We start from the raw sequence: 13,844 nt of genomic DNA on the forward strand, positions 1-13,844 counted from the left end.
AAGTTGAAACGAAACACAACTCAATCGAAACTCGAAGCACAATCGCCACCAACTAACAGAAGAGGAACAAGTAACAACAAACCTATGTCTTTTTTCTCAATTCAATTTTACGACTTGGAAGCTGGAGACCAGACTTATATTTGCAATAAAATTGGGTTAGCCACTAGTGTGTGTGGGCAGTACCACAGTGGGTCAATTGAGTTTAAAGATTAGAATGTTTTTGGCCCAACTGAGATTTTTTTCGTTGTTGAATTTATATTATGAGCTCATTAATTATGTTAATTTTTTTTAAGTTTTTTTGGACCGCGGGTTACCCATAGCGCATACGAGTTGACCAATATTTTTTATGGCTTTTAGGGGTAGGGTTAGAAAAGGCTCGGAAAAAAATGGACTCAAAAAATAAAGCCTAAGCCGTAATTATTTTTGGGCTCGATGGATCGGTCCATGGGCTTCGATCCATTTTGACGATTTTAAGCGTTTATGATTGTTCTTCTAATTATGGATCAACATTAATAGTCTCAAATGATAACCAATTCATCATTGATCATGTTTATTCGTAATACTCGATTTAAGAATTTTTTTTTCTAATGCGTTTTATATCACAATTTCTATAGTATATAGTACTTTGTCACATTTATGTAAAAGCGAAACATATGGGCCAAAACGTAACCCAAATAGTTCCTATAAAAAGGGACCAAAAAGAATAGAAGAAATAAAAAACCAAAGGCGTAGTAGTATTACACTCCATTTCTGCGAGAAGTGTGCGTGAGAGAGAAAAACATAAAGCGATCGAAGATGTTTCTCCGTGCGGTGGCGCGGCCATTGATGGCAAGAATAAAGCAAACAACAGGGATCGTAGGGCTGGATGTCGTTCCAAACGCGAGAGAGGTTTTAATAGGTCTTTACAGTAAGACACTTAACGAGATCCAGAAGGTTCCAGAAGATGAAGGGTATCGTAAAGCTGTTGAAACCTTTACCAATCACAGGCTTAAGGTTTGTCAGGAAGAACAAGATTGGGAGAAAATTGAGAGTCGTCTTGGTTGTGGTCAGGTTGAAGAACTCATTGAAGAGGCTCAGGATGAACTCAAACTCATTGGCTATATGATTGGTATTTTTTCTCTCTTTTTTCTTTTTGGGATTTTTCCTGTGAATTTGCAATATTGTTACTTCTTTGTGTGTTACAATACATATTCGGATGCTGAAAATTGGGAAATTATTTGGGGGAAATTCCTTTTTGCTAAAAAAAAATGGGGAATATATTTTGGGGAAATTAGGGTTTCATGATGCTAGTATTCAATGGTGTGTTGTTTAGAATCTGCTTAATCTTATTGTGAGGTGCAGATTGTGTTTCTTCTGTATTATAGAGTGAATTGGAACATTTTTTGATAGCTTTGCTATGCATAGGCGGTCCCAAGCCCGGATAAAAGGAGAAGGCCATGTTACAGCTAATGTAAAACTTTGTCAAATCTCTTATGACATGGATCAACTAAAAACGGCGAAAGTTGATCCATGTAGCCTACCCCACTTAGTGGGATAAGGCTTGATTGTTGTTTTTTGTTTGTCCGGTACATAATGATCACTTTCTAATAAAACTGATATAAAGAAAATCATAGTTTATGGAAACACCTCACATACCCATTTATTCCCTATGGATTATTGAAATCAACCATACTATAGTCCGGTAAATCAAACTCTTTCGAAGCAGGCTGTTTGCCTACCAATATCAATTGTTGCACTAATGTATGTTGTTCATTCCTGTGGTGTGATGGATTTGTGGGTATTTAATTTCTTATTTGTGTGTTTTTACATTTGTAGAGTTTGTGTGACTCAGGACTGTAGGAAAGATGCAAATAAAAATTTTAGTTCCTTATTTCCTTTATATATCATAGCCATTTTGTCCATGCTTTGTAACAAAAAAAATGATACATATGCTAGTAAACTCTGAAAAGTTTGTCGCACTAAAATACACAGAAGTTTACTAATCAGATCATGCACAGTAAATACAGCCTAGGTTACTTTCATAAAAGAAAAAGAAATATTTGTGATCGATAATGTAGCAACAATACCGAGTACTTGACGTGTGTCGGTATCTGGTACTGGAACAACTTCGGGATATGTGATTATATTCAATACGTTCAGTTTTCTAAAATTATTCCTGGTGATTCCTTGTCATTGTGGATGTCGTGTTTAATGTCTGATTGTGTCGGTGCATAGAATGTGCATAAACCCAGACCCCTAGAGATACCCTCAAGGACACAATACGCGCCCACCCTTGCAGCTAGTCTACAACCAAAGTCACTTTACTGCTGCTATAGAAATGCTACTACAGCACTCTAGTGTAGTTTAATTTGATCAAATTGCTATTTCTTGCAATCTGCAACTGAATATAAATCTAAATTAACCACCAAATTCAAAGCCATTATCCTACACTTCAAGTCATATACCCTTCGAACAACCTATTATTTTTTATGATTTGTTGTGTTTTTAAGATTTTTTTCATTGATTTGTGTTTTTATGGAGGGTAGGAAATATGGAGATTTTATTTAAAAGATCGTAATAATTGATTTTGTATCAACCAACTAGAATGATTTGCTTCAGTGTAAAGTTTGATGAAATAATCATTTATTCTAAGTGGTTGAAATATCAACAATTGATGAAGCTAAATTCATTCATTCATTGTAGGTGACTTCATTTTGGTTGTAGTTGTGGTAGTTGTTTGTTGTCTTTCTAGGTATTGAGATACTGTTTGTATGTTTTTTAATGTGAAAGAGAACTATAATGAATGAGAAATGGTAGGCAATTGGAGCTATTTGTGATTTTGCATGTTTATTTCTTCTTTGCATGGTTTTTTAATCTCTTGTTACAAATTTGTGATGGTGAAAAAGTGGCATATTTATTTGGGGGAAACATGGGGATGCTGTGCTGTTTAGAATCTGCTCAATCTTATTGTGATGTTCAAATTGAGTTTCTTCTGTAATATTGGTTGGTATAAGATTAAAATATCTATTAGGAATGCACAGTGCTTTGTTGTTTGTTCCTGATCACATTCCTTTATCAATGAATTGAAACATTTTTTGAGAGAAAAAGAAAACCATTGTATTTGGCACCGCCTCAGATGCCTATATATTATCTATGCATTGAAATAAAAAATACTAGGGCAGAAAATCACACCTGTTGATGCTGACTGTTTGCTTACCAATGTTAAATGTTTCACTCATGTATGTTGTTCATGCTTGTGGTGTGACGGATTTGTGGGCATTTTGTTTCATATTTATGTGTTTTTACCTTTGTAGAGTTTGTGTGAATCAGGACTAGGGGAAAGAGGCAAATGCAAATGTGTTTTTTCCTGATTAAAAAAAAAATTGTATTTGTATACTTGTTATATCAAATCCATTTAATTTTGGGTCTCACTATCATTTAAAAATTCTGAAATATTAGTGAAAGTTTATGTGGAACCCTCACTTTAAATTGAAGATGTGTCAGACTAATGTTGGTGTTCGATACTAGAATAACAGGGACACGTGATTACATTTACTCATTTCTATTTTCTCAAATTATTACCTGTATGTATATGTACGACATTGTAGTCGTGTTCAATGTCCTTGTGTGCCTTAGATACTGTCTAATCCCGACACAATTCATATCCAAGACCTATGTAGGATCCATTCACTCTTGTAACCTACATATTCATGACTTAACCTTCACACACTACCTTTTTGCAGTGAGAAAACAATCTATTTAAGAGTTTAAAACCCATATACTAATAAACACTGAAAAGAAATAAAAAACCAATTACCCACAAAGTTAAAAGCCATTTTCCATAGTTCCAAGTCATATACCCTTTGAGCAACCTATTCCCGCTGCCTTGAACCACAACTTCATCCAAATAGAAAACCCATTTCAAGAAAACTGCACTAGGCCGTGCTGGAACGGCCCAGATGGGTGGCTTGGCTGGAACAGCTGCAAGTGGGATTGGATTCATAACGATGCCACTATTATGCGATTACGAGTGCTGTGCCTGCGTCAGCCGTTTACGATATTATCCTTAATTTTTTAGCAATATATTGATAGTTTTGATGTTGATTCAGAATATATTGAGATGGTTAGAGAGGGTAGAAAGGGTGATGATGGACTTTTATTTGAGTTTTGATGGTTGTTACTTTAAGCTTTAGAGGTTTAAATGTTTGTTTCCTTGAATTTTATTGACATTTGGTATGTTTTGCTCAAGACTTTGCTCTAGCTCCATTCCATTTTTGGGGATGACCACGCCACTATCCGAGATTGATATTTGCGGTCTCCCTAGTTCCCTACTATGTCTTTATCTGATTCTCCCTTCAGTCTCATAATTTTTTTCAGTGGTTCTTTGTTCTCATTTTTCAGTTTGTTCTCTGAATTTTTCTTACTGCATAATAAAAATTAAATTACATCTTTTACGTGCAATTATTATGGTGGAAAGTTTTTGCATAAATTGATTAGGAAAAATTTATTTCCATGACCTATATATTATAATATTGGATTGCAGAATGGGATCCTTGGGGTATCCCTGATGATCACGAAATTGAGATGGTTGAAAATGATGCACCAATTCCGAAGCACGTTCCTCAGCACCGACCTCTTCCTCTTCCTAAGGAATTTCGAGAAACGTTAGAGGCACTTATGTCTCAACCAGGAATGACAGAAAAACTAGAGGCTCTTGTGTCTAAATCAATAAAAGATAGTGCTGCTGCCAGCTCTAGTGAAGAACACTCAAAGCCAAAGCCATGAACTTCAGTATGCTTTGAATTCTCCATTTCAATGCGGTTTCCCTTTTATTGCATTATTAAACTAAACTGGTTGTGTTAAGTAGTTTCAGGGACAAATCCTATCTCCAACACAACTTCGACAGTGTGAAATATGAAATAACAAGATATAACATTGTACTCTATACATGACATGATTTTTGATATCGAGAGCTTTCATAAAGAACTATCTGTTGAATAAATCAGCATTTTAATTATTATCAGCATTTTGTTCATGTTTTTCATGTGTTAACTGTTGTAGAATTAGCAGAGCATGAAGCTTATACATTGCTCCTTCAGTTTAAGAAATGCACCAAACTCGTTGATTAGCGAAATTGGATTGGAATTATTTACTACGTCTCCTTGCAAATTATGGCAACATTTGCTTGCTATGTCCTTTAAGGGTCCTTGTCTTTAGAGTATTTCTATTAGGATGATTCAGTTGCGGAGAAATCATTACTAATGTATTTGTAATTAAAATTACGATCATACGAGGCTTGCTCATCTTCAACAATCTTGATCTGCATAATATTGTGCATGTTAACATTATGTGCTTCATTATATTTATGTGTCAAGCATGCGTTGGACTAGTACAATTAGGGAGGTTTAAAATAAAATCATCCTAATAGTAAACCGTAAATCAAATTGAAATTGCAAAAAATCGCATTTGATTCGGATGTGTTTGAATCATTGTTTAATAAAACTGTGATGTTCGGTTCGATTTTCGGTTTTTGTTTTGCAAATCAAATTAAACCAAATTAAAATGCGTTATGTCATGATCCAAATTTTATTTATTTCATGTCCAACTCAAAATCCAAATCTATTCTGCCTTAATTTTACAATTACGAATGATTTTCTTTTACTCACACTCAAGGTTTCAGTTTCAACTTTTTCAAATCTCTCATAGTAGTATCGTGCATTATTATCATCTTCTGTAATTTGCGTATCACACGTTTCTTTTATAATCTTGTATCTATTTTGCTATTTCTTTTTCTTCTCTAATCTCTCATCTCCTCTATTTTTTTTATTATAATGTTTTTGATATTGTCTTATGTTACTATTTTATGTTTTTTATTTCATTTTTGTCTAATATGATTTTTTTTATATTGAATGAAATCTTTTTGTATAAATATGATGAGTTTTTGTTGTTATTTGATAATGTACGAATGACTAAACACAAAATATGTTGTTCTCTATAGGTGTATGTATGTCTCAATAAAAACTTATAAAAAATCGAACAAACTGAATCAACCAAAACTACATTGGTTTGGTTTGATTATCTTTTATTTCTAAAAATCAATTGAACTTAATCATATATTTTTTCCTTTGTTGGATCAGATGATTTTTAATATAATAAGTGTCCAAACCATAAGACAAACACCCTAAATACAATTGTGAATAAAGTTTAGAGCAATTCCAAATTCCAAATACATGTTCAACATCCTTTCATTCTGATTTTTACAGCTGGCAAATAAAATTTTCCTTTTTCCTTGCGGATAGACATATTGATAAATATTTCTCACTTAGGATAAATTCAATTTGTCAGGTAGTATCCCAAATGATTTGTGGCTGTTTCTAATAGTTGTTTTTTCTATAAAACTTGTTCCGTTTTTTTAAAGTGCTATTTTTTAATTTTTTTTATATATATCAAGATAATTAATAATTATTATTACTTTTAGTTAATGATTATTATTTTGTCTATAATATTCTTAATTTTTTATAATAATTTATTTAATTTTTTTCTCTTATATAATAAATGACTAGAGATAATTTTGATAAAATTATAACAGTACTACTTTGAATTTTGAATGACACATCTTTTCCTGGAAAATAATACTTAAGAAAAATGGAGGAAGTAGTACGACTAACTATTTACAATTACTTTTTCTAAAACACATATTTTATAATGCCTAATTTTTGTAACAAGTTTTTTAAATCATAGGTTCATTATGATAATTATGAATATTCAAACTTAAACAAGCATTATTATACATGTTCAAATTTAATGATAATAGGCCTAACTTCTCTTAAGGTAGTTCTCCTTCCTTTCTTGATAGTATGACAAATTTCTTTTGTTATTGACGTTTTTCATTATCCATCAATAATTTTTCTTTTTTTGAGAATTCATACAATGCCGATATATGCTCTTTGTCTATCTTTCTTAAGCTATTTTATTCCTTTTTCATTATCCATCAATAATTTTTCTTTTTTGAGAATTCATACAATGCCGATATATGCTCTTTGTCTATCTTTCTTAAGCTATTTTATTCCTGAAAATTAGTTTCTTTTTTGAGATATTTTTTATGACTGACAAATCCATGTCTATCTTTCTTAATCCATTCATTTTTTTCAGTCTTATAGGGTGGTCAGTTTGAGTTGCACTATTGCATTATGAACAATCAATGAGACTTTTTAGATTAGATGTTGATGAATATGTCTTGGTAGAAGATATCTTTGATCTCTTTGAAGAGTTGTCCATCGCGTGTCCCTTCTATTTAGGTTCGTCCTTCAATAAGCTTCATGTTGTGGATCTATGTGCTTGCAGATATAGTCAAGACGTGATTCAAGATGGTAAAACTTATGTATAGCAAAAATACAAATCAATCAGTAGTTATTTAGTTTTGATGATGACAACACTTGAAGTCAAACAACTACCGAAGATAGCTCAAACGCTCAAAGATGCACAAAATGGTTGATCAAGCTATTTTCCTGAGTCAAGCAAGACATCTATTTAAAGTCAACATTGTAGTCCAATGATTTTCAAGTGAAGACTAAGGTTTCAAGCATCACCGATAGTTTAAGCTTTTAAACTCTTAGATGATGACAATTATCATGGAGATATCTCACGCTTCATCAAGAAGACTCAAGGTTCTTGTGTGATGGTAAAATCAAAGATAATGATGTCATATCTTGAAGCTTTAGAGTGTGAAAGCTTGTATGGCCGTGTCCGTCTGAGTGACAAGTATATTGTAAAGACACAAGGGTATTTTTGAAAATATTATGGCTAAATCGAACACAAGCGCACACTAAAAACTCTTGAGAAGCTTCTCGCTTTTTAAATTAAATCACCAATCTTTTTAGGCCTAGTTAGTTGATTAAGGGAGTGTTCAATTGATTAAGAGATTTTTTTTGTAACTATCTAATAGATTAAATACTTTTTCTAATTATTTAGATGATGCCTAATTGTGTACAATCAATTGTTAGTCTCTTAATGATTTCTAATAACTCTATATCAAAATCTTCCATTTTAGTCTCTAAGCTTGTATCAGAAGCTTCGACATAAATTCAAGAACCTGAAAAAGGTTCATGAAGAGACTATTGAAGAATGTGATAAGCTTGAGAAAGAAGTTTCTAAACTCAGAGAATTTTTTTTCCTCTTGAAAGGGAAAATGAATTTTCAACCAAGAAATGTTCAAAACTTGAAGAAACTCTTTCTAAAGATCCACCAACTTCTGACACTATCATATACAAATATGAAAAAGCTTTTCAAAAATTTCTGAACAACGGTCTAGAAAGAAGCAAAATGGCTTCTATGATCTATGGTCTAAGTCATAATCGAAAAAGAGGAATTGGTTACGACTCTGATGAAAATGATCTGAAATCTTCTATAGAAAACAAATCAAAATCTCCTTTTTCTTATCATTATACACTTGCACAAACACAAAAGTTTAGTAACGCTAGAAAATCCAAAGTTTTCAGAAACTCTGGAAGAACTAATCCTAAAGGACCCAAAAGATTCTGGGTACCAAAAGATAAAATTGTGTATGTTGCAGATATCTTATACAGTAGAATTAAAACACCAGTCATGGTACCTGGACTTTGGATGCTCGCGACACATGACGGGAAGAAAACATATGTTCCAAACCCTGGAACTTAAAAATGTTGGTTTCGTAGGCTTTGGAGGAAATCAGAAATGAAGAATCAGAGGATCTAGAACAGTTGGTAACAGATCTCTTCACTCTATTTCTGATGTCTTTTATGTTGAGGGATTAATGCATAATTTGTTATCCATAAGTCAATTAAGTGATAACGGTTATGATATTATCTTTAATCAAAACACGTGCAAAGCTGTTAATTAGAAAAATGGCACAGTCTTTTTCACTGGAAAGAGGAAAAACAACATTTATAAAATAAAACTTTCAGATTTGAAAAACCAAAACGTAAAATGCTTAATGTATGTTAATGAAGAGCAATGGGTGTGGCAGAGACGTTTGGGTCACATTAGCTTGCGAAGGATTTCTCAGCTAAATAAACTTGAGTTAGTCAGAGGCCTACCTAAGCTGAAGTTTTCTTCAGATGCTCTTTGTGAAGTATGTTAGAAAGGAAAATTTTCTAAAACCACTTTCAAAACCAAAAATATTGTTTCCACCTCTAAACCTCTGGAACTTCTACACATTGATCTTTTTGGACCTGTTAAGACAGCGTCAGTCAATGGTAAGAAGTATGGACTTGTAATTGTTGATGATTATAGTCGTTGGACATGGGTGAAATTCTTAAGGCACAAGAAAATGAGTCACATTCTGTGTTCACCAGTTTCTGTTTAAAAGTGAAAAATGAATTTGACTCTAAGATAATTAGAGCCAGAAGTGATCATGGTGGCTAATTTGAAAACAATTTTTTTGAAGAACTTTTTGACTCTAATGGAATATCCCATGATTTCTCCTGTCCTAGAACTCCACAACAAAATTGAGTTGTAGAAAGGAAGAATATGACTCTCCAAGAAATGGCCAAAACCATGATCAATGAAACAAATGTGGCTAAGCACTTACAGGCAGAAGGTGTGAATACAACATGTTACATTCAAAATAGAATTTCTATCAGACCTATTCTGGAGAAGACTCCTTATGAATTGTTCAAGGGAAGAAAACCCAACATTGCTTATTTTCATCCTTTTGGATGCTCTTGTTTTATTCTGAACACTAAAGACAATCTGAACAAGTTTGACTCTAAGGCATAAAAGTGTATTATGTTGAGATACTTAGAACGTTCTAAAGGATATCGGGTATACAATACAGAAACACAAATTATGGAGGAATCAATTTATGTCGGATTTAATGACAAGCTTGACTCTGAAAACTCAAAGCTAGTTGAGAAATTTGCAGATCTGGAGATCACACTTGCAGGTCCTGAAGAAAAGGAAATTGGTTCTGAAGAAGTAGAAAGAGGAACTTCAGAAGCATCTGAAATCACAGTCAATCAGAAAAGACAAAGAAATAAGCAGGATGTCTCTGAAGAACTAATTATATGAAACAAGGATGAACCTGTCAGAACAAGATCAACATTCAAAGTCTCTGAAGAAACACTTCTGGGACCAGTATCTTTGATAGAGCCAACATCCTGTGAAGAAGATCTTCAAGATAAATAATGGATTATGGAAATGAAAGAAGAACTTGATTAGTTTTCCAAGAATGAAGTTTGAGATCTTGTACCAAGACCCAAGGGAACCCATGTGATTGGAACTAAATGGGTCTATGATCGGAAAAATAGCAAGTGTACTATTTTGTCTATTATAGTAATAACGGGTAAATTCCCCGAATGTCGATCTCAAGGACTGCACGTTAATATCGAGTTCAAATTATCATTCAATTAAACAAAAAGTATGATGTGGGTTATTAGATTCAAAATTATAAAAATAAAGGTAAAGGCAAATAAGAATGAAAATAAGGGTTTGCAGGGTAAGAGGAACAATGCTAGGGAAGGTGTATGATTTATCCCTGTAACAACTCTGAGTCACTATTGCATCAACAAATATCAATTACTACTAATTCTCAAGGGTACTTTCTCCCAAGTCCTTGGTGAGAAAACCTTTAATCAATCTACCCTAATTTCTATGTCCATAGGCAATTAAGGTGAAGTTAAGCTTTATTATATCAAGAACACTCTGGTTCATACAGGGTATCCCTAGTCCTAGGTGATATCTACTGCAGAGTAACCTTATGAAAACCTTATCAATGGCGGTCCAGCCTAATTGATAACCACAAAACAATCTCGATTGGTCCGAAAGAGAAAGCATTAAACACATCAAAAGGTTACCGTAAGAATAATATTATAAATGCAAAAGTATACTCAAATTCATTACAATTTTAAATCAGGAGCACCCCCCTAGAATTGGGGGGTTTAGCTACTCATATTGTTAAAAAAATGCAAGATAAAAATTACACATTACAAGTATTTGGATGACTTCGATCTTCAATCGCTTCCGCTCATGAAAACCTTCAGCTCTCCGAACTCCTTGCTCTCTGTAATACTTGATTGCTTGATAATACTGTGTTTTTCCTCGTCCCAAGATGATTTTTTCTCTTGTAGAAAATCTCCTAATATATTAAAACTCCTTTGGCAGAAGGTGGAAATCTCCAAAACATCCATGCAGCTCAAGCCCGGTGAAAAAGCCAGAAAACTGGAAAATTAGCGTTTTGGGCTGACACGGCTGTGTCAGGCTAACACGGCCGTGTCAGGCTAACACGGCCGTGTTAGGCTAACACGGGCGGCCATGTCAGGCTAACACGGGCGGTCGTGTCAGCTCTTTGCCTTGTTATTTCCTTGCTGACATGCCCCAGGTGACTTGACACGGCCGTGTCAGGCTGACACGGGCGGCCGTGTCAGGCCACTGTTTTAAGCATTTCTTGTACTTTCTTGGCCTTCCTCCTAACACGACCTGTGTCAGGTGAAACGGGTGGCCATGTCAGGCTTCCTGAACTGGGAAATCTTCTAGTTTTGAACGCCGAAACTTTCCACTTTCTCGCATTGAGTCCCTTGGATCTTCTATGTAGACCTGGAGGGCATAATAAACACGACAACCGAAGCATAAAATCACAAAAACACAAAATAAAAGTGATAATTAATAAAATTGCTTAAATAACTTACGAGAATAAAAATTAGCTTTAAAGGTACCATAATGCGTATACAGTGTCTCAAAATCCTTGGTTTCTTGTCGGATAAGCAACAAAAATATAGTGAAAATGGTGACCGATCACAACCCCAAACTTAGCTCATTGCTTGTCCTCAAGTAATGTCCTATTCGACAAAGTGTCACTTCCCAAAATTTGTATTCTTACCATGATACTGCTGAGATCTTTCGCCAAAGCCTTCACTCTCCCTTTTATAGTTCCTGCTTTTCCTAATGAGTTTTCAGCCGCACTTCCTCATCGAGGTACCAATTCACCTGTCAGCTTACATCACACTCTCACCAAGTCTCTCGGGGTTAAAGTGTTTTCACTCCCAATTCAGAATATGCAATATCAACTCATAAGTTTGAATAGTTTCTCCTTTCATATCAACTACATATAACACACACTTTTTGAGGTCTTTCGGGTTGTAATGGGGCCTGGGTTATGGTGTGGATATTCCAAACAAAACGGCAAACAAATGGTTTTTGGTTCTGAGTCAATGTTACTATTAGTTTCACTGTGTTTGTTCATTTTATTTCTTTTGCTCTATTATTATATTTTTATAGCTCGGGTTTTTCTTTGCTATTCTTGTTTTTCAACCGAGTGCCCTTCTTTGGCCAGTGCTTCTTTTGAACCCTCGAGTTTATTTTCTTTTCTCTTTTTTTTTTCTCGATGATTCTCTTTTTTTTTCGCACTCACCTTGACTTTTGAAACTTATGGGGTTTTACCCCTAAACTTATAATTTCAACACAACTTAATAATATCAAGTTGACTCCGAACAGGGTAAGGAAGTGTTTTGGCCACGGGGTACATTTACGGGGTTAAACAAATAATGGATACAAGCTCAAATGGGGTTAACAAAGGATAATATTAACGGGATGACTAGAAAGGCTCAGGGATATAATCAAACACTGTGCCTCAGTGTGTGTATACATGAAGTGAAACTCCCAGAGAACCTACGAAAAGTTAGAGTGATAAAGACATACCTGAATATCGCTTATGATGACAAATGTGTTTGGCCTTTTATGCACTCACCATGTTAGGTAGAGCTTCACAACATCCACAGTACTTCGAGTATGGTGTGTCTTCTTACTCAACTCGGAATGCACAGGGAACCTACGTTAGTTAAGCTTTAGAAATTGCGTCCGATCTTTTCTTCAGCAGTATCGACTTTCTGGAAAGATCCTTCACAACAAGAAAGAGTAAGTGGAGTGATCATTTCATCCACTACCGCTATTGATCATTACCTCATCCCACTATAATACCAAGAACCTGAAATACATGCAATAAATGGTACCCGACAATTAAAATAAACCAAAATAAATAAATGTAAGAAGCATAAGAAAACCTCCCCCACACTTGAACTAAACATTGACCTCAATGTTTTAGAATAGTATAGAAGGAGGGTGACTCACAGTGCCCTACTGAGGGGGATGGGGCGGAAAGTGAAACATGCCCACATGAAATTCAAAATTTTCAACCTTTTCCATGTGACTACCTTCGCCCTTTTATGCAAGGCACTGTGCAAACCTAAAATAAAAAATAAACACAAATAATAATTAGAACTAGTAACGCGTGGGTTGCCTCCCACGAAGCGCTTTGTTTAACATCGTATAGCTCGACGGTTCATTCCCCTTGTTACGGGGGGTACTTCAGCCTCCAAACCTTGTTGCACCTCTTGTCCACAACTAGGAAGCTGTCTCTTTCATCCGTATGGATTCTTTTGTGCCACGAGTCTTTTTTAACCTTCATCTCCTTACCAATGTTTCATTTTTTTTTCATTCTCTTGGTTTTTGGAATGGAGATGGGCGTCTTTCCATTCAAGGTGGCTAATGGCAGTGATGAGAGTCGAGAGGGCCTTCCTGCATCTTTCTCTGATGTTGGCATGTTACTTTGCCTTCTCGCCTCTGTCCTGATTAAGCCTACTTGATAGTGAGATTCTATATCTTCCTCTAGCTCCTAGTCTTCAATAGTATTCAATGTTATCTCTTTGTTGTGAGCTTTCAAGGTTAACGTGCCCTGGTCCATGTCAAGATTGCATCGACTTGTCTGCATGAAAGGTCGACCCAGAATGATGGGTGCCTTATCATCTTCAGGTATGTCTAGGATTACAAAATCAACAGGAAAAATAAAGTCCTCTTTTGTTACCAGTACGTCTTCTACTATACCATATGCATCC

At 34.7% G+C, this 13,844-nt stretch overlaps 1 protein-coding gene across 1 annotated transcript; it reads left to right on the plus strand.

Annotated features, from left to right (window-relative positions):
* Positions 1-641: 641 nt before the first annotated feature.
* Positions 642-5,002, plus strand: LOC127129214 (probable NADH dehydrogenase [ubiquinone] 1 alpha subcomplex subunit 5, mitochondrial). Its single transcript, XM_051058483.1, has 2 exons — positions 642-1,108; positions 4,523-5,002. Exons 1-2 carry the CDS (start codon positions 796-798, stop codon positions 4,762-4,764), a joined length of 555 nt encoding a protein of 184 aa, XP_050914440.1. The 5' UTR covers positions 642-795; the 3' UTR covers positions 4,765-5,002.
* Positions 5,003-13,844: the final 8,842 nt, after the last annotated feature.

This window comes from Lathyrus oleraceus, chromosome 1 (assembly GCF_024323335.1).
Source record: "Lathyrus oleraceus cultivar Zhongwan6 chromosome 1, CAAS_Psat_ZW6_1.0, whole genome shotgun sequence".
NCBI lineage: Eukaryota > Viridiplantae > Streptophyta > Magnoliopsida > Fabales > Fabaceae > Lathyrus > Lathyrus oleraceus.

Bases quoted from the DNA above. Each gene is read 5' to 3' on its own strand.
- LOC127129214 (XM_051058483.1), top strand. From the start codon at position 796: ATGTTTCTCCGTGCGGTGGCGCGGCCATTGATGGCAAGAATAAAGCAA. The intron at 1,109-4,522 runs GTATTTTTTCTC...ATTGGATTGCAG, and splicing joins ACTCATTGGCTATATGATTG to AATGGGATCCTTGGGGTATC.